The sequence below is a fragment of the Haliotis rufescens genome, unplaced genomic scaffold (assembly GCF_023055435.1).
Source record: "Haliotis rufescens isolate VD_foot unplaced genomic scaffold, xgHalRufe1.0.p SCAF_5, whole genome shotgun sequence".
In the NCBI taxonomy this organism is placed as follows: domain Eukaryota; kingdom Metazoa; phylum Mollusca; class Gastropoda; order Lepetellida; family Haliotidae; genus Haliotis; species Haliotis rufescens.
In genome coordinates, this window is record NW_025964223.1 from 49,823,141 (window position 1) to 49,843,628 (window position 20,488).

Below are 20,488 nucleotides of genomic sequence, written 5' to 3' on the forward strand. Positions count from 1 at the left end.
ATGTCTGCTCAAAGACATAGCTGCCAGCCATGTATTCTTACATACCTTTACAGAAAGGAATTTTCCACTATACATGTGATCATATTCAGTTGTCAGTTCACCCAACTCGTCAACTATTCTGAAGGCATGTACGTCCTTTTCGCCACATAAAGGTGTTTGCGTGCACCGATAATTGACTATTTTACTTACTTTCTTACTTTCAAAGCATGAATATATAATATATACATGTAAAATTATAATGTTGTTCGTGTTAAGTCTCGGCTCACATCTCTTTGCCTACACAGATAAGAAAAGGAGAAAGAGTTAGATCGTACAGAGCGCCTGTCAATAGGAGTTCACTGGCTTGCTGCTGGAAAATGTATTTTGAAAGCTGTGAGCAAGCTGATCACTGTTGACACGCTTTAAAAATATGAAAAAAAAACGACGCGACTGTGTGATAAACCAGCTATTTTATGTTCCCCGTTCTAGCTGATCGCTGGCAAACGTACTTTAGACTTATTAGAAAGTATTTCCATACATTTCTCTCGCCATACAACAGGTAGATGTGACATGTTGCAGGTAGGGGGCTAGGCGAAACGCACACGACCAAGGGCGCACAACTCTTGGCGCTCTATTTGAAAAGTCGTGCACAGGCGAGGCGTGTGTCGGTAAAACACCCCGTGGATGTCTGGCCTTTATCGCCGTTTTACACCTTTGAACACAACGTGCATGTGCAGCTACACACATAGGAAGTCTGCACTCAGGATATTATATATATCAACGACACTAATCGCCCCACTTTCCAACATACACCCATTTGGGGGGTTAATAAACAAGCATAACAACAGTCATTAGTGTGAAGACACACTACCCCACCCCCCCATCCCCCCCCCCCCCACACACAATAAAATCCCTGACATACCTTTATCAACATCACCTATGTGTGTTATGTGCGTGGTGGGTGTTGCTGCCACGTTATCTCTGTTATCACGAGAACCTGCACTTTATTACTGCTAATATACATATTTATTGTTTTGTTATCAGTGTTTTCAAGTTTTCTTTTGGGGTATTTGGATGGCCCTGAAAAGGGCCTTTGGACCACAGAAATGTGGAGCGAAGGCGTGACAATGAGAGCTTAAGCCTTCTTTGGCTTGACTGCCTTCTTCTTGGGGGTCTTGACCTTCTTGGGTTTGGCTGCTGCCTTCTTGGGTGTCTTCGCCTTCTTGGGCTTGGCTGCAGCCTTCACCTTCTTTGGTGACTTAGCGGCCTTCTTAGCGGCTGTTTTGGGTTTCTTGGCAGCAGCTGGCTTCTTGACTTTCTTGGGGGATTTGGCAGCCTTCTTTGGTTTGGCAGCTGCCTTAGCCTTCTTGGGTTTTTCGTCTTTCTTTGCCTCGCCAAGACGGAATGATCCAGCGGCTCCAGTTCCCTTTGATTGCTTCAGTGCGCCGTTCTTGACTCCATTTTTCAAAGCAGTCTTGATGCGAGCATTGATGGCCACCTGGTTGTCACCAACCTTGTAGTTGGCCAAGATGTATTTCAGAACAGCCTGTCGGGAAGAACCACCCCTCTCCTTCAGGGTTGAAATAGCTTTCTTGATCATCTCCAAATAGGTAGGATGTGCGGCAGCCTTCTTAGGCTTGGCAGCAGGCTTCTTCTTGGGAGTCTTGACAACAGCGGGGGCAGCAGCAGCATCAGCCATAGTGGTAAGTTTGAGTGGTAAAAATTCACGTCAGCTACGAGAGAAGCACAGAGAGCGAATGACACTTCCCCACAGACAGCCCGGCTGATACTCCGGAGGCGCGGACGTCGGAGGAGACACCCTGCTTGTTGTGGCTGATAGCTGCACGCTTACAAGCGCGTGTGCTTTTTCGTGTATTTGTATCCGAATATAATCACTTCTTAATCAAGGAAAGTTTCAATTTCAACAATACAGTTAGGTAGTAAAAACATTTGGCTACATTTCGGTTACAATAGCAACGCTCACGGGTGAAGTTCAAAGCCACACGTGCTGTTTCCAATGAAGCGACCCAGTCTAAAATGTAGACATCGCTACTTTCAAAAGCACATTTTTAGCCTTGAGACTCAAGTTTATGCATTTTAAACGTTGCCTGTCAATTCTCAATATATCTAACTATGAAAGTAAAACACAACACTCATCAGTATTGCCTATGATAAGCTAGAACAAGCTTTCAAACAACGACAATGAAGCACGTTTTTCTGACGACTTCGCCATTTTGCAACAGAAAACATTTGACACTATATTTCTGGAGACATAATTTTGGTCACTTCAATTAGAGTTGAAACTAACTTTGTCATAACAAGTAAGTAACGGGGATTTTACTTTCAGGAAAACAGTCTAGTAAGACGAGGATCTCGGGACACAAGCAGCTAGGGCGCGAAGCCCCGAACAGTAACATATATACATTGGTGTTTAGATCACTCGATCGGTCGTCACAGATTAAGTCTTTTTGCCTGTCTTAATAGCACGATATTAGTAGGGGTCTTCGTCGTTTGGATGTTAATTTTACCAGAACAATATAGGCTACCATCCATCAACGAAAAGTGAATGTTTCAGACGAAAGGCCGGATCGAGTGAGCGAGTGTGCCGGGCCTCGTGTTAAACAGTGATCACATGTTTTTAGAACGGCTAGATTTTAATCCCTGTAAATATACATCATAAATCAACAAACACAACATGTCTACTGAACCCGCTGAAAACGCGAGCATGCTGTTTTCATGGCAATGTCTGTTTACCAATGTGTGGTGGCTATATGTAGCTAAAGTTTGCCGACAAGCATTGTCTACGGCCATACCACGTTGAAAACACCGGTTCTCGTCCGATCACCGAAGTTAAGCAACGTCGGGCCCGGAGAGTACTTGGATGGGTGACCGCCTGGGAACACCGGGTGCAGTAGACATTTTTGCTGTGCGATTCCCACTTTTTTTCTTTTTCGACCATAAGGTGCACTTGCCTCATTCACATCTGATGTAATCATACACTTTTATTTCCTTGTAAATGGCCCCACTCATGCATGTCTGCTCAAAGACATAGCTGCCAGCCATGTATTCTTACATACCTTTACAGAAAGGAATTTTCCACTATACATGTGATCATATTCAGTTGTCAGTTCACCCAACTCGTCAACTATTCTGAAGGCATGTACGTCCTTTTCGCCACATAAAGGTGTTTGCGTGCACCGATAATTGACTATTTTACTTACTTTCTTACTTTCAAAGCATGAATATATAATATATACATGTAAAATTATAATGTTGTTCGTGTTAAGTCTCGGCTCACATCTCTTTGCCTACACAGATAAGAAAAGGAGAAAGAGTTAGATCGTACAGAGCGCCTGTCAATAGGAGTTCACTGGCTTGCTGCTGGAAAATGTATTTTGAAAGCTGTGAGCAAGCTGATCACTGTTGACACGCTTTAAAAATATGAAAAAAAAACGACGCGACTGTGTGATAAACAAGGCATTTTATGTTCCCCGTTCTAGCTGATCGCTGGCAAACGTACTTTAGACTTATTAGAAAGTATTTCCATACATTTCTCTCGCCATACAACAGGTAGATGTGACATGTTGCAGGTAGGGGGCTAGGCGAAACGCACACGACCAAGGGCGCACAACTCTTGGCGCTCTATTTGAAAAGTCGTGCACAGGCGAGGCGTGTGTCGGTAAAACACCCCGTGGATGTCTGGCCTTTATCGCCGTTTTACACCTTTGAACACAACGTGCATGTGCAGCTACACACATAGGAAGTCTGCACTCAGGATATTATATATATCAACGACACTAATCGCCCCACTTTCCAACATACACCCATTTGGGGGGTTAATAAACAAGCATAACAACAGTCATTAGTGTGAAGACACACTACCCCACCCCCCCATCCCCCCCCCCCCCCACACACAATAAAATCCCTGACATACCTTTATCAACATCACCTATGTGTGTTATGTGCGTGGTGGGTGTTGCTGCCACGTTATCTCTGTTATCACGAGAACCTGCACTTTATTACTGCTAATATACATATTTATTGTTTTGTTATCAGTGTTTTCAAGTTTTCTTTTGGGGTATTTGGATGGCCCTGAAAAGGGCCTTTGGACCACAGAAATGTGGAGCGAAGGCGTGACAATGAGAGCTTAAGCCTTCTTTGGCTTGACTGCCTTCTTCTTGGGGGTCTTGACCTTCTTGGGTTTGGCTGCTGCCTTCTTGGGTGTCTTCGCCTTCTTGGGCTTGGCTGCAGCCTTCACCTTCTTTGGTGACTTAGCGGCCTTCTTAGCGGCTGTTTTGGGTTTCTTGGCAGCAGCTGGCTTCTTGACTTTCTTGGGGGATTTGGCAGCCTTCTTTGGTTTGGCAGCTGCCTTAGCCTTCTTGGGTTTTTCGTCTTTCTTTGCCTCGCCAAGACGGAATGATCCAGCGGCTCCAGTTCCCTTTGATTGCTTCAGTGCGCCGTTCTTGACTCCATTTTTCAAAGCAGTCTTGATGCGAGCATTGATGGCCACCTGGTTGTCACCAACCTTGTAGTTGGCCAAGATGTATTTCAGAACAGCCTGTCGGGAAGAACCACCCCTCTCCTTCAGGGTTGAAATAGCTTTCTTGATCATCTCCAAATAGGTAGGATGTGCGGCAGCCTTCTTAGGCTTGGCAGCAGGCTTCTTCTTGGGAGTCTTGACAACAGCGGGGGCAGCAGCAGCATCAGCCATAGTGGTAAGTTTGAGTGGTAAAAATTCACGTCAGCTACGAGAGAAGCACAGAGAGCGAATGACACTTCCCCACAGACAGCCCGGCTGATACTCCGGAGGCGCGGACGTCGGAGGAGACACCCTGCTTGTTGTGGCTGATAGCTGCACGCTTACAAGCGCGTGTGCTTTTTCGTGTATTTGTATCCGAATATAATCACTTCTTAATCAAGGAAAGTTTCAATTTCAACAATACAGTTAGGTAGTAAAAACATTTGGCTACATTTCGGTTACAATAGCAACGCTCACGGGTGAAGTTCAAAGCCACACGTGCTGTTTCCAATGAAGCGACCCAGTCTAAAATGTAGACATCGCTACTTTCAAAAGCACATTTTTAGCCTTGAGACTCAAGTTTATGCATTTTAAACGTTGCCTGTCAATTCTCAATATATCTAACTATGAAAGTAAAACACAACACTCATCAGTATTGCCTATGATAAGCTAGAACAAGCTTTCAAACAACGACAATGAAGCACGTTTTTCTGACGACTTCGCCATTTTGCAACAGAAAACATTTGACACTATATTTCTGGAGACATAATTTTGGTCACTTCAATTAGAGTTGAAACTAACTTTGTCATAACAAGTAAGTAACGGGGATTTTACTTTCAGGAAAACAGTCTAGTAAGACGAGGATCTCGGGACACAAGCAGCTAGGGCGCGAAGCCCCGAACAGTAACATATATACATTGGTGTTTAGATCACTCGATCGGTCGTCACAGATTAAGTCTTTTTGCCTGTCTTAATAGCACGATATTAGTAGGGGTCTTCGTCGTTTGGATGTTAATTTTACCAGAACAATATAGGCTACCATCCATCAACGAAAAGTGAATGTTTCAGACGAAAGGCCGGATCGAGTGAGCGAGTGTGCCGGGCCTCGTGTTAAACAGTGATCACATGTTTTTAGAACGGCTAGATTTTAATCCCTGTAAATATACATCATAAATCAACAAACACAACATGTCTACTGAACCCGCTGAAAACGCGAGCATGCTGTTTTCATGGCAATGTCTGTTTACCAATGTGTGGTGGCTATATGTAGCTAAAGTTTGCCGACAAGCATTGTCTACGGCCATACCACGTTGAAAACACCGGTTCTCGTCCGATCACCGAAGTTAAGCAACGTCGGGCCCGGAGAGTACTTGGATGGGTGACCGCCTGGGAACACCGGGTGCAGTAGACATTTTTGCTGTGCGATTCCCACTTTTTTTCTTTTTCGACCATAAGGTGCACTTGCCTCATTCACATCTGATGTAATCATACACTTTTATTTCCTTGTAAATGGCCCCACTCATGCATGTCTGCTCAAAGACATAGCTGCCAGCCATGTATTCTTACATACCTTTACAGAAAGGAATTTTCCACTATACATGTGATCATATTCAGTTGTCAGTTCACCCAACTCGTCAACTATTCTGAAGGCATGTACGTCCTTTTCGCCACATAAAGGTGTTTGCGTGCACCGATAATTGACTATTTTACTTACTTTCTTACTTTCAAAGCATGAATATATAATATATACATGTAAAATTATAATGTTGTTCGTGTTAAGTCTCGGCTCACATCTCTTTGCCTACACAGATAAGAAAAGGAGAAAGAGTTAGATCGTACAGAGCGCCTGTCAATAGGAGTTCACTGGCTTGCTGCTGGAAAATGTATTTTGAAAGCTGTGAGCAAGCTGATCACTGTTGACACGCTTTAAAAATATGAAAAAAAAACGACGCGACTGTGTGATAAACCAGCTATTTTATGTTCCCCGTTCTAGCTGATCGCTGGCAAACGTACTTTAGACTTATTAGAAAGTATTTCCATACATTTCTCTCGCCATACAACAGGTAGATGTGACATGTTGCAGGTAGGGGGCTAGGCGAAACGCACACGACCAAGGGCGCACAACTCTTGGCGCTCTATTTGAAAAGTCGTGCACAGGCGAGGCGTGTGTCGGTAAAACACCCCGTGGATGTCTGGCCTTTATCGCCGTTTTACACCTTTGAACACAACGTGCATGTGCAGCTACACACATAGGAAGTCTGCACTCAGGATATTATATATATCAACGACACTAATCGCCCCACTTTCCAACATACACCCATTTGGGGGGTTAATAAACAAGCATAACAACAGTCATTAGTGTGAAGACACACTACCCCACCCCCCCATCCCCCCCCCCCCCCCCCCACACACAATAAAATCCCTGACATACCTTTATCAACATCACCTATGTGTGTTATGTGCGTGGTGGGTGTTGCTGCCACGTTATCTCTGTTATCACGAGAACCTGCACTTTATTACTGCTAATATACATATTTATTGTTTTGTTATCAGTGTTTTCAAGTTTTCTTTTGGGGTATTTGGATGGCCCTGAAAAGGGCCTTTGGACCACAGAAATGTGGAGCGAAGGCGTGACAATGAGAGCTTAAGCCTTCTTTGGCTTGACTGCCTTCTTCTTGGGGGTCTTGACCTTCTTGGGTTTGGCTGCTGCCTTCTTGGGTGTCTTCGCCTTCTTGGGCTTGGCTGCAGCCTTCACCTTCTTTGGTGACTTAGCGGCCTTCTTAGCGGCTGTTTTGGGTTTCTTGGCAGCAGCTGGCTTCTTGACTTTCTTGGGGGATTTGGCAGCCTTCTTTGGTTTGGCAGCTGCCTTAGCCTTCTTGGGTTTTTCGTCTTTCTTTGCCTCGCCAAGACGGAATGATCCAGCGGCTCCAGTTCCCTTTGATTGCTTCAGTGCGCCGTTCTTGACTCCATTTTTCAAAGCAGTCTTGATGCGAGCATTGATGGCCACCTGGTTGTCACCAACCTTGTAGTTGGCCAAGATGTATTTCAGAACAGCCTGTCGGGAAGAACCACCCCTCTCCTTCAGGGTTGAAATAGCTTTCTTGATCATCTCCAAATAGGTAGGATGTGCGGCAGCCTTCTTAGGCTTGGCAGCAGGCTTCTTCTTGGGAGTCTTGACAACAGCGGGGGCAGCAGCAGCATCAGCCATAGTGGTAAGTTTGAGTGGTAAAAATTCACGTCAGCTACGAGAGAAGCACAGAGAGCGAATGACACTTCCCCACAGACAGCCCGGCTGATACTCCGGAGGCGCGGACGTCGGAGGAGACACCCTGCTTGTTGTGGCTGATAGCTGCACGCTTACAAGCGCGTGTGCTTTTTCGTGTATTTGTATCCGAATATAATCACTTCTTAATCAAGGAAAGTTTCAATTTCAACAATACAGTTAGGTAGTAAAAACATTTGGCTACATTTCGGTTACAATAGCAACGCTCACGGGTGAAGTTCAAAGCCACACGTGCTGTTTCCAATGAAGCGACCCAGTCTAAAATGTAGACATCGCTACTTTCAAAAGCACATTTTTAGCCTTGAGACTCAAGTTTATGCATTTTAAACGTTGCCTGTCAATTCTCAATATATCTAACTATGAAAGTAAAACACAACACTCATCAGTATTGCCTATGATAAGCTAGAACAAGCTTTCAAACAACGACAATGAAGCACGTTTTTCTGACGACTTCGCCATTTTGCAACAGAAAACATTTGACACTATATTTCTGGAGACATAATTTTGGTCACTTCAATTAGAGTTGAAACTAACTTTGTCATAACAAGTAAGTAACGGGGATTTTACTTTCAGGAAAACAGTCTAGTAAGACGAGGATCTCGGGACACAAGCAGCTAGGGCGCGAAGCCCCGAACAGTAACATATATACATTGGTGTTTAGATCACTCGATCGGTCGTCACAGATTAAGTCTTTTTGCCTGTCTTAATAGCACGATATTAGTAGGGGTCTTCGTCGTTTGGATGTTAATTTTACCAGAACAATATAGGCTACCATCCATCAACGAAAAGTGAATGTTTCAGACGAAAGGCCGGATCGAGTGAGCGAGTGTGCCGGGCCTCGTGTTAAACAGTGATCACATGTTTTTAGAACGGCTAGATTTTAATCCCTGTAAATATACATCATAAATCAACAAACACAACATGTCTACTGAACCCGCTGAAAACGCGAGCATGCTGTTTTCATGGCAATGTCTGTTTACCAATGTGTGGTGGCTATATGTAGCTAAAGTTTGCCGACAAGCATTGTCTACGGCCATACCACGTTGAAAACACCGGTTCTCGTCCGATCACCGAAGTTAAGCAACGTCGGGCCCGGAGAGTACTTGGATGGGTGACCGCCTGGGAACACCGGGTGCAGTAGACATTTTTGCTGTGCGATTCCCACTTTTTTTCTTTTTCGACCATAAGGTGCACTTGCCTCATTCACATCTGATGTAATCATACACTTTTATTTCCTTGTAAATGGCCCCACTCATGCATGTCTGCTCAAAGACATAGCTGCCAGCCATGTATTCTTACATACCTTTACAGAAAGGAATTTTCCACTATACATGTGATCATATTCAGTTGTCAGTTCACCCAACTCGTCAACTATTCTGAAGGCATGTACGTCCTTTTCGCCACATAAAGGTGTTTGCGTGCACCGATAATTGACTATTTTACTTACTTTCTTACTTTCAAAGCATGAATATATAATATATACATGTAAAATTATAATGTTGTTCGTGTTAAGTCTCGGCTCACATCTCTTTGCCTACACAGATAAGAAAAGGAGAAAGAGTTAGATCGTACAGAGCGCCTGTCAATAGGAGTTCACTGGCTTGCTGCTGGAAAATGTATTTTGAAAGCTGTGAGCAAGCTGATCACTGTTGACACGCTTTAAAAATATGAAAAAAAAACGACGCGACTGTGTGATAAACCAGCTATTTTATGTTCCCCGTTCTAGCTGATCGCTGGCAAACGTACTTTAGACTTATTAGAAAGTATTTCCATACATTTCTCTCGCCATACAACAGGTAGATGTGACATGTTGCAGGTAGGGGGCTAGGCGAAACGCACACGACCAAGGGCGCACAACTCTTGGCGCTCTATTTGAAAAGTCGTGCACAGGCGAGGCGTGTGTCGGTAAAACACCCCGTGGATGTCTGGCCTTTATCGCCGTTTTACACCTTTGAACACAACGTGCATGTGCAGCTACACACATAGGAAGTCTGCACTCAGGATATTATATATATCAACGACACTAATCGCCCCACTTTCCAACATACACCCATTTGGGGGGTTAATAAACAAGCATAACAACAGTCATTAGTGTGAAGACACACTACCCCACCCCCCCATCCCCCCCCCCCCCCCCCCACACACAATAAAATCCCTGACATACCTTTATCAACATCACCTATGTGTGTTATGTGCGTGGTGGGTGTTGCTGCCACGTTATCTCTGTTATCACGAGAACCTGCACTTTATTACTGCTAATATACATATTTATTGTTTTGTTATCAGTGTTTTCAAGTTTTCTTTTGGGGTATTTGGATGGCCCTGAAAAGGGCCTTTGGACCACAGAAATGTGGAGCGAAGGCGTGACAATGAGAGCTTAAGCCTTCTTTGGCTTGACTGCCTTCTTCTTGGGGGTCTTGACCTTCTTGGGTTTGGCTGCTGCCTTCTTGGGTGTCTTCGCCTTCTTGGGCTTGGCTGCAGCCTTCACCTTCTTTGGTGACTTAGCGGCCTTCTTAGCGGCTGTTTTGGGTTTCTTGGCAGCAGCTGGCTTCTTGACTTTCTTGGGGGATTTGGCAGCCTTCTTTGGTTTGGCAGCTGCCTTAGCCTTCTTGGGTTTTTCGTCTTTCTTTGCCTCGCCAAGACGGAATGATCCAGCGGCTCCAGTTCCCTTTGATTGCTTCAGTGCGCCGTTCTTGACTCCATTTTTCAAAGCAGTCTTGATGCGAGCATTGATGGCCACCTGGTTGTCACCAACCTTGTAGTTGGCCAAGATGTATTTCAGAACAGCCTGTCGGGAAGAACCACCCCTCTCCTTCAGGGTTGAAATAGCTTTCTTGATCATCTCCAAATAGGTAGGATGTGCGGCAGCCTTCTTAGGCTTGGCAGCAGGCTTCTTCTTGGGAGTCTTGACAACAGCGGGGGCAGCAGCAGCATCAGCCATAGTGGTAAGTTTGAGTGGTAAAAATTCACGTCAGCTACGAGAGAAGCACAGAGAGCGAATGACACTTCCCCACAGACAGCCCGGCTGATACTCCGGAGGCGCGGACGTCGGAGGAGACACCCTGCTTGTTGTGGCTGATAGCTGCACGCTTACAAGCGCGTGTGCTTTTTCGTGTATTTGTATCCGAATATAATCACTTCTTAATCAAGGAAAGTTTCAATTTCAACAATACAGTTAGGTAGTAAAAACATTTGGCTACATTTCGGTTACAATAGCAACGCTCACGGGTGAAGTTCAAAGCCACACGTGCTGTTTCCAATGAAGCGACCCAGTCTAAAATGTAGACATCGCTACTTTCAAAAGCACATTTTTAGCCTTGAGACTCAAGTTTATGCATTTTAAACGTTGCCTGTCAATTCTCAATATATCTAACTATGAAAGTAAAACACAACACTCATCAGTATTGCCTATGATAAGCTAGAACAAGCTTTCAAACAACGACAATGAAGCACGTTTTTCTGACGACTTCGCCATTTTGCAACAGAAAACATTTGACACTATATTTCTGGAGACATAATTTTGGTCACTTCAATTAGAGTTGAAACTAACTTTGTCATAACAAGTAAGTAACGGGGATTTTACTTTCAGGAAAACAGTCTAGTAAGACGAGGATCTCGGGACACAAGCAGCTAGGGCGCGAAGCCCCGAACAGTAACATATATACATTGGTGTTTAGATCACTCGATCGGTCGTCACAGATTAAGTCTTTTTGCCTGTCTTAATAGCACGATATTAGTAGGGGTCTTCGTCGTTTGGATGTTAATTTTACCAGAACAATATAGGCTACCATCCATCAACGAAAAGTGAATGTTTCAGACGAAAGGCCGGATCGAGTGAGCGAGTGTGCCGGGCCTCGTGTTAAACAGTGATCACATGTTTTTAGAACGGCTAGATTTTAATCCCTGTAAATATACATCATAAATCAACAAACACAACATGTCTACTGAACCCGCTGAAAACGCGAGCATGCTGTTTTCATGGCAATGTCTGTTTACCAATGTGTGGTGGCTATATGTAGCTAAAGTTTGCCGACAAGCATTGTCTACGGCCATACCACGTTGAAAACACCGGTTCTCGTCCGATCACCGAAGTTAAGCAACGTCGGGCCCGGAGAGTACTTGGATGGGTGACCGCCTGGGAACACCGGGTGCAGTAGACATTTTTGCTGTGCGATTCCCACTTTTTTTCTTTTTCGACCATAAGGTGCACTTGCCTCATTCACATCTGATGTAATCATACACTTTTATTTCCTTGTAAATGGCCCCACTCATGCATGTCTGCTCAAAGACATAGCTGCCAGCCATGTATTCTTACATACCTTTACAGAAAGGAATTTTCCACTATACATGTGATCATATTCAGTTGTCAGTTCACCCAACTCGTCAACTATTCTGAAGGCATGTACGTCCTTTTCGCCACATAAAGGTGTTTGCGTGCACCGATAATTGACTATTTTACTTACTTTCTTACTTTCAAAGCATGAATATATAATATATACATGTAAAATTATAATGTTGTTCGTGTTAAGTCTCGGCTCACATCTCTTTGCCTACACAGATAAGAAAAGGAGAAAGAGTTAGATCGTACAGAGCGCCTGTCAATAGGAGTTCACTGGCTTGCTGCTGGAAAATGTATTTTGAAAGCTGTGAGCAAGCTGATCACTGTTGACACGCTTTAAAAATATGAAAAAAAAACGACGCGACTGTGTGATAAACCAGCTATTTTATGTTCCCCGTTCTAGCTGATCGCTGGCAAACGTACTTTAGACTTATTAGAAAGTATTTCCATACATTTCTCTCGCCATACAACAGGTAGATGTGACATGTTGCAGGTAGGGGGCTAGGCGAAACGCACACGACCAAGGGCGCACAACTCTTGGCGCTCTATTTGAAAAGTCGTGCACAGGCGAGGCGTGTGTCGGTAAAACACCCCGTGGATGTCTGGCCTTTATCGCCGTTTTACACCTTTGAACACAACGTGCATGTGCAGCTACACACATAGGAAGTCTGCACTCAGGATATTATATATATCAACGACACTAATCGCCCCACTTTCCAACATACACCCATTTGGGGGGTTAATAAACAAGCATAACAACAGTCATTAGTGTGAAGACACACTACCCCACCCCCCCATCCCCCCCCCCCCACACACACAATAAAATCCCTGACATACCTTTATCAACATCACCTATGTGTGTTATGTGCGTGGTGGGTGTTGCTGCCACGTTATCTCTGTTATCACGAGAACCTGCACTTTATTACTGCTAATATACATATTTATTGTTTTGTTATCAGTGTTTTCAAGTTTTCTTTTGGGGTATTTGGATGGCCCTGAAAAGGGCCTTTGGACCACAGAAATGTGGAGCGAAGGCGTGACAATGAGAGCTTAAGCCTTCTTTGGCTTGACTGCCTTCTTCTTGGGGGTCTTGACCTTCTTGGGTTTGGCTGCTGCCTTCTTGGGTGTCTTCGCCTTCTTGGGCTTGGCTGCAGCCTTCACCTTCTTTGGTGACTTAGCGGCCTTCTTAGCGGCTGTTTTGGGTTTCTTGGCAGCAGCTGGCTTCTTGACTTTCTTGGGGGATTTGGCAGCCTTCTTTGGTTTGGCAGCTGCCTTAGCCTTCTTGGGTTTTTCGTCTTTCTTTGCCTCGCCAAGACGGAATGATCCAGCGGCTCCAGTTCCCTTTGATTGCTTCAGTGCGCCGTTCTTGACTCCATTTTTCAAAGCAGTCTTGATGTTGTTCGTGTTAAGTCTCGGCTCACATCTCTTTGCCTACACAGATAAGGTGGCGCGGACGTCGGAGGAGACACCCTGCTTGTTGCGGCTGATAGCTGCACGCTTACAAGCGCGTGTGCTTTTTCGTGTATTTGTATCCGAATAATCACTTTTAATCAAGGAAAGTTTCAATTTCAACAACACTGTTAGGTAGTAAAACATTTGGCCATAGCAACACTCACGGGACCATTGTTTTACTTCATGTTTTACAAGTGCTCGTCTTTATCCCTGTAAATATACACCAAATACAGCATTGTCTGTTTTAAGACATCCAAGATGTCGAGTGCCGATATGGGGCTAAAGATTGTGATTTTTAACTGTCTCCGGCGATATCACGCCATACAATTATTTCGCTTGGCGAAAACTGCTCCTTGTGTATGTTTGTGCGTGCATGCGTTAGCGTGTGTGTGTTCGTGCGTGTACTTGTGCATCAGAAGGCAATACAACGATTTCGAATCGTGCTTGAGTATATATTATCATAATCCCCTCCGTTCTTGCTACTGATTTTGTTTACCCGTTGTCAAGGGCAACAACTTGCTCACTGACTCGAAACGATCTTACGGGTTGTCTGGAACCCCGCTCAGTGTTTAATTACCAGCAACTCAACCACATACCTCCTGACGACGCATTGTATGCTTCTCAAACCATTGCCACGACCCAAGTCAACTATCGAGTTAACTGCAAGAGGCAGCCATATGTGAGACAAATATATACTGACTCGTCACGTGGGCACCCTGTTCTCTGCAATCCTTATCGCAGATGTCCTTCCAGTAGTGTCGTTAGCCTTCGCCCCGGGATATTTATTCAGCTAGGCAGGTACGTGATTCCTTACAACGCTATAGACCTAGCGGGTTTGTAATGATCTAACAACGGCTATGCTTTACTTGACTGGAGGTCATGTACAGCACGACGCCTATAGTGGTGGAGGTATTGTCAACAATGCTGCTATCGGCTTTTACAATCCATTAAAACAGTGTGTTTTATTCGGTATACGTCTCTGTTTGCCTGTCATTTGACACGGGTTTATCCACAGTTATTGGACTTGTGAACGGTTAGACTGGACGCGCGCGCACGCACACACACACGCACACACACACACACACACCATCACAATCGCACCATCACTCACATACATACACACATATGTGAGTGAGTGAGTGAGTTTGGTTTTACGCCGCTTTTAGCAATATTCCAGCAATATCACGGCGGGGGACACCAGAAATGGGCTTCACACATTGTACCCATGTCGGGAATCGAACCCGGGTCTTCAGCGTGACGAGCGAACGCTTTAACCACTAGGCTACCCGACCGACCCCAAACATATGTGAAAGGCTCACACATTTTCTCCATGTGACGAATCGGACACGGGTCTTCCATGTACAGCCATGCGCTTCCCCATGGAGACCTTGACCATTAATAACAATTATTCTCCGAAAAGAAACTATTTGCTTTTGGTTTTGGTAAGTTATATATTTTTAAAAAACTATGGGGAAAAGAAAAAATGCCTGTTGTTTTCAGTGTGTACATGAAAATGTTTAAAAATTTGACCTAATTAAATTTAACAGGCGGTCCATTTTACCGTCACTCATTCCTACTACTGTTCTAAACAGTAAACTGTGGCTAGAATTTGGTGTAAAAATAAATTGGTTCATTTGTTTTAATTTTTAAAAGTTTTAATTGGTTATAATATAGCTAACTCAAGATATTTTCAATTAAATATCAAACATATTAAATCAACTGAGTGGTATAGTTATTTTGCCCCTCACTTTATAAAATAGAACTGATCCCCCAGAGAATTTCTTCATTTATATTTGAAATCTAGGACTTTCAAAACTAGCCTAGAATTGCTTAGAATTGTCTTCATATCGTTTTTCAGGGACTGCATATGAGTTTGCCCCTGACCAAGCTCTTCGTGATGTACTCCGGTTCAACCTCCAGCATCTCCACATCAGGCTCAAGCAGACCAGGGTCAAGGCCTTTGTTTGGGAGAAAGCACAGTGAAGCCCATACTCCTGAAAGTCCCCCAACAACAGCGGACGAGCCAGTGTTCTACCCCGAGCCACGATCCTCACATTCAGAAGCAGGACCCCAGAAGAGTCGTAGACGACAGACTAACTACATGATACCCAGCCCTCTAGACTACTCTGTCTCGACACGACTGACCACCCCCCGCGCACCCACCACCCTCTTGGGCCTGACAGACCCCAGGAGTAGCAGTCATATCCGTATACAGCCGACGCCGGGGCCTATCTACCAAGTGCCTGACCCTCAACACATTCCAAGTGTGGTAATGATTCCAATGAACGGCAGAGACACAAGCGCTACTTACATGAAAGCATAACATGTTTAGAAAATCTTTCGAAAGAGTTAGGTGTCAAGGATAGATATATCAAAGAATATACATCGCTCTCAGGAAACACTATGATAGAGAAAACTGTTGGACTTTTGCTGAAATACATCAGAACCCATTATTCAAACGTACAAGTTTCCTCGTCAGATTTACAAAAAATCGTTTTTACTTCCAACAATTCTAACTTTAATGAATCGATTGCGTGTAACAGATGCCCTGATGATGCAGAGGATCTTATCCTGTATGCCCACGGGTTGCTGAAACTGTTCGAAGATAAGCTTGATGTTCAGCCCCCTCATTACAAAATAGAGCCCCCCACCAGACGTTATGGGAGCCGAGTCGTGAACAGTCGGCCGACGCCGGCGAAATTCCCTGTCTTCGCGGATGCCGAAGATGAGAACGAGACAAAGACGGGAGAAACTGAGTCTGTTTTTGTCACAAAATTATCCACTTTGAAATAAATATATATTGCCTACTTACTTATTCTAATTGAGACCCGTGAGGATCAGGGTAGAATGGGTCTTCAGCGACCAATGCGTGTCATAAGAGCCGACTATGCTTGTCGTAAGAGCCGACTAACGGGATTGGGTGGTTAGGCTCGCTGACTTGGTGGATGTATGTGATCGTATTCCATTTGCGTAGATCGATGCTCATGATATCAATCACTAAATTGTCTGGTCCAGACTCGATTATTATATACATACCGCTGATTGCGGCGTTAAACAACAAACTAACTTATTTGTGACATCTATGATATATTTAGATGTTTGAATGTCCCAGCCATTTTTTTACATATTCCCAACAAGACACAAATTCAGTCCCGCAGGCTTCCCATGAAACTGCATCAAGCTTCCCATCAAGCAATTGTCACAATATGTATATCATGCAATGTTTTTAAGACAATCTCTATTATAATGCCACATCTCCTAGATCACTGAACATGAGGGGTCTACGTGATGAATAAACACATTTGAAATAATAAATGTTACGGGGTATATAATCTAAACATGCATTTGGAAAGGTATATACTGGTATACATTAGGACGAAACAAAACAAACAATGCAATTTGGTCTGTTTATATTCAGGCAAGAAATGTCCATCAATATTGTATTTTGTTTCCTTGGTGAGTTGATTGATTAACTTTACGGCTTCTACTTGTGGGGCGGCAATCGATGAAACCAGACAGGAAGTCAAACACCTGTCAGTTCCTTGATCTACCTGTGTCTACCGCCTGGCCCATGTAGGTGAAACCCGCCTCATCGATCTCCCAACAGTTAGGCGGAACACCATTGTGGTAAAGAAGGAATGGATTACCTCATTGTTTATGGGGATGTTTTGTTATGCAGCGACGTGTTGTAGCGATCGACCTGGTCCTCCGTTTGTTATAACTTACAAATATAAAACTTACATATGGTACATGTATTGATTCCAGGATTAGGTAAATTATTTATCATGTATGATTTCCATTTTCTTAATAATAATCAGTAGATAATCTTTGGTATTATATAAGGAGATATTCTGGTAACAGCGAGGCTGCTATTCTGAATAATATAACAAGTGGAATTTTAACAATTTCGTTATCACAAAATAATTTTGCAAATTCCTTACTTGATTGAGCGAATATTGTTTAACGCCGCATTATGCAATAATTTCGGTTGACACCATTCCTACATTAACGTGACATTAAAGTATTTGAGAATTTGGGGTGCCGTCATGATTTGGAAGTACCACTTAATTGTCATCAAGCCAAACGTGTCTAATAATGTATACAATAATACGCTGATAAAATGCGGGTCCGATCAAAAGAATTGCATTACATTCAAACCTCAAAAAAAGACAAGTACATCTCAAAATGAACGCCGTAGGTGATCCTTATCGCAATTTTGACTTAACAAACTTTCGAATTGTAAGAACTGCTCTTTTCATCTCCATCCATCTAAACCAATCAAGATGCCAGGAAACAAAATCGTACATTTAAAATATCATATGTTAATGGCTTTGTACAACCCATTGTTATTCCGGCATTAACTAATGAAACATTAATAATTTAATGTGCCTTTAGTGATGACGTTAGACACAAACGGGTCCAGTTCATAGTGCTTGAATCATGCGAGACGACTAATATGAGCACTGGGTGGTCGCAATGTGACACCAGGCGGATGACGTGTCATCTTGGTGTACTAATACCATCAACCACTCGTTTTCCCGGACGAGTCTCCATTATTTTCAGGTGTCGATATATATTATGTTAAACGTGATATATGTGCTGCGTCATATAGCTGGAATCTTATGTCTGCGACGCCAGACAATAATCAATCACTCGCTGACTAATTATATTCTCCATCACCCAAGACGAGCGATCTCACCGTATGTAGACCTATTTGCTAACAGATCCAGTGCACCAGTTCCCAATCCATATGGTATCATATAGCTGATCGATACATTAGCTGATCGATAGCTCTCTCCTACATTATTTCCAACACAGTGCACGAACTGTCAGACTGTTACCCTAACAACGCCCACGTCTCTTGGTCGATACACTTCACCACGGGACAAACAGAATATATAATGTCCACAACACAAACAAACCCGACCGCCCATAACGTTTACTGCAATATTAGGTTCTTAAGAAAGAAGCACAAGCAATATCAATAACGGGTATGTCACGTGAACGAAAGTCTGCTCTAATAAACTCCCGTATAGGCTGACAAACAATCGAGACTTACATTAGACTAAAGCGGCAGTATTTCAACAACTGTTAAGTCATTCCACCACATTTATATCACAAAGACCCACTTAACTTGACGACCACCAATCGTCCACACTGTCAAACAAGGACTTTAAAGCACGGCAGTCAGTATATCATTGCTTGACGCGGGTCTAGCAATAAAACATGTGAATATGCCATGGGCTAGTCAACTATGTTATCTGTTGCCCCACATACCAAATTAAATATTACCATATCGACATATGATTAATAACATATATATTTTGATAATTATACGCGATAGAACTACTTTCTCAATATATGCCGTGCGGCAAACTAAATAGATTGTTTGCAATATACTAATTATTGATTGAACCTATGGCGTTTAATAAATAAGCCCAGACCTTTCTGGAGTGATGTGTTGAAATCTAACAGGCTTTGTCCTGAGGGTCACATGACAACAAAGGAGTACAGTACTAACAATCCCTAGGTGGTATTTGCTTGCCGTGATCATATAAACATACACTCGTACATGTGCTGTGGTTGTGTGTTTTTTTTGTCGATGTTATTCATGCCATTACACATGTGAAAGCATTGTTCAGCTGTATTCAAAAGAGCTCCCAGTAAACAGGCCTGACAAAATGTCGTATAAGTAGGTATGCGTATTTCTTTAACAATGTGTACGTTCAGTCTAATCTATTGTGTAGTCCAAGGTGACCATATGTATAGTGATTAATGTAGTCGGAAAGTGTTTCTGTACATGGCTATTTTATACTGTTCCTTTCAAATGACGAATAGTTGTAGTCCTCACAAGCAAATGTTCAACTGAACACGTCCCTGACAATAAGCACAGGGCTTACCAACAGCTGGTAACAGGGTGCAGAGCCTCCAACAATGCACAAGCAGCTTAGGTGGTATACTCCCCAGGGATCTTAAAGTGCAATGACAATAACACAGATCCATTTACAAGTGGCGTAACTAATGTCATGCGCTTGCAGCATGACCCCTTATTGTGGACTTTTGGACTATTGTTTTAGTGAGTGAGTTTTGTTTTACGCCATTTTCCAGCAATATCACGGCGGGAGACACCTGAAATGGGCTTCACACATTGAACCCATGATGGGAATCGAACCCGGATCTTCGGCTTGACGAGCGAACACTTTAACCACTTGGCTACCCCACCGCCCCTCAGTGAGGATATGTCTTTTGTACAGGAATAATGTTTTGTTTGAGTTAATGTTTTAGGGCTGTTATTTAATAACATGTACTTTGTTAGAATAGGTCCTAAAATGAAAATGTCTTTGCACCATAATCTCTCAAAAACATTTATAGTCCGAAGACATAAACCATGGAAATTATATTTGTTATACAGTAAATAGAAATTAAATTTACTTAATGAAAAATAAAGAAAGTTATATTCCACATTTGTGAAATTTGGGGCCGGCGATTTCGTAAACCAAACAAATAAAAACAAATCTTAAAATTTTCAAATCACCCCGTTTAATTAATTAAATATTTCCAAACAATAGTTATTTCAGCAATAAACGACCAGTGGTCGTTTATGGTACACGAAAACACTGCAGGGAGAATAAACCACGAGAGCGCATTTATTTCTTATATGCGATATCAATATTAAGTTACTAAAATGTACAAGCTTTATAAATATTTACACGTATTTAAATAATGATGACTACCTGAATAGAACCCGACTTCGGCAATGTCGGACAAGTCCATTTTATGAACAGGGGGTTAAAATGTGTTTTTTCCTGAATATTCTCACAATTTTCACGTCGATTATCTGCATCTTTTCCCCCAATACCGATTGTCATATCTTTCCCTCTCTGGGATGCGATCGTTCGGCCATGGCGTTTTTTGG

At 43.2% G+C, this 20,488-nt stretch overlaps 1 protein-coding gene and 4 non-coding genes across 5 annotated transcripts; all 5 read left to right on the forward strand.

Annotated features, from left to right (window-relative positions):
• The first annotated feature begins 2,778 nt into the window (after positions 1–2,778).
• Positions 2,779–2,897, forward strand: LOC125373573. The gene has a single exon (XR_007218417.1). It is a non-coding gene; the product is annotated as a 5S ribosomal RNA (ribosomal RNA).
• Positions 2,898–5,790: 2,893 nt separating this feature from the next.
• Positions 5,791–5,909, forward strand: LOC125373574. Its single transcript, XR_007218418.1, has one exon. It is a non-coding gene; the product is annotated as a 5S ribosomal RNA (ribosomal RNA).
• Positions 5,910–8,806: 2,897 nt separating this feature from the next.
• Positions 8,807–8,925, forward strand: LOC125373575. Its single transcript, XR_007218419.1, has one exon. It is a non-coding gene; the product is annotated as a 5S ribosomal RNA (ribosomal RNA).
• Positions 8,926–11,822: 2,897 nt separating this feature from the next.
• LOC125373577 lies at positions 11,823–11,941 on the forward strand. The gene has a single exon (XR_007218420.1). It is a non-coding gene; the product is annotated as a 5S ribosomal RNA (ribosomal RNA).
• Positions 11,942–14,102: 2,161 nt separating this feature from the next.
• On the forward strand, positions 14,103–16,379 carry LOC124127572. The gene is made up of 3 exons (XM_048384013.1): positions 14,103–14,370; positions 15,431–15,841; positions 16,116–16,379. Exons 2-3 carry the CDS (start codon positions 15,440–15,442, stop codon positions 16,122–16,124), a joined length of 411 nt encoding a protein of 136 aa, XP_048239970.1. The 5' UTR covers positions 14,103–14,370; positions 15,431–15,439; the 3' UTR covers positions 16,125–16,379.
• The last annotated feature ends 4,109 nt before the right edge of the window (positions 16,380–20,488 follow it).

Bases quoted from the DNA above. Each gene is read 5' to 3' on its own strand.
- LOC124127572 (XM_048384013.1), top strand. From the start codon at position 15,440: ATGAGTTTGCCCCTGACCAAGCTCTTCGTGATGTACTCCGGTTCAACC.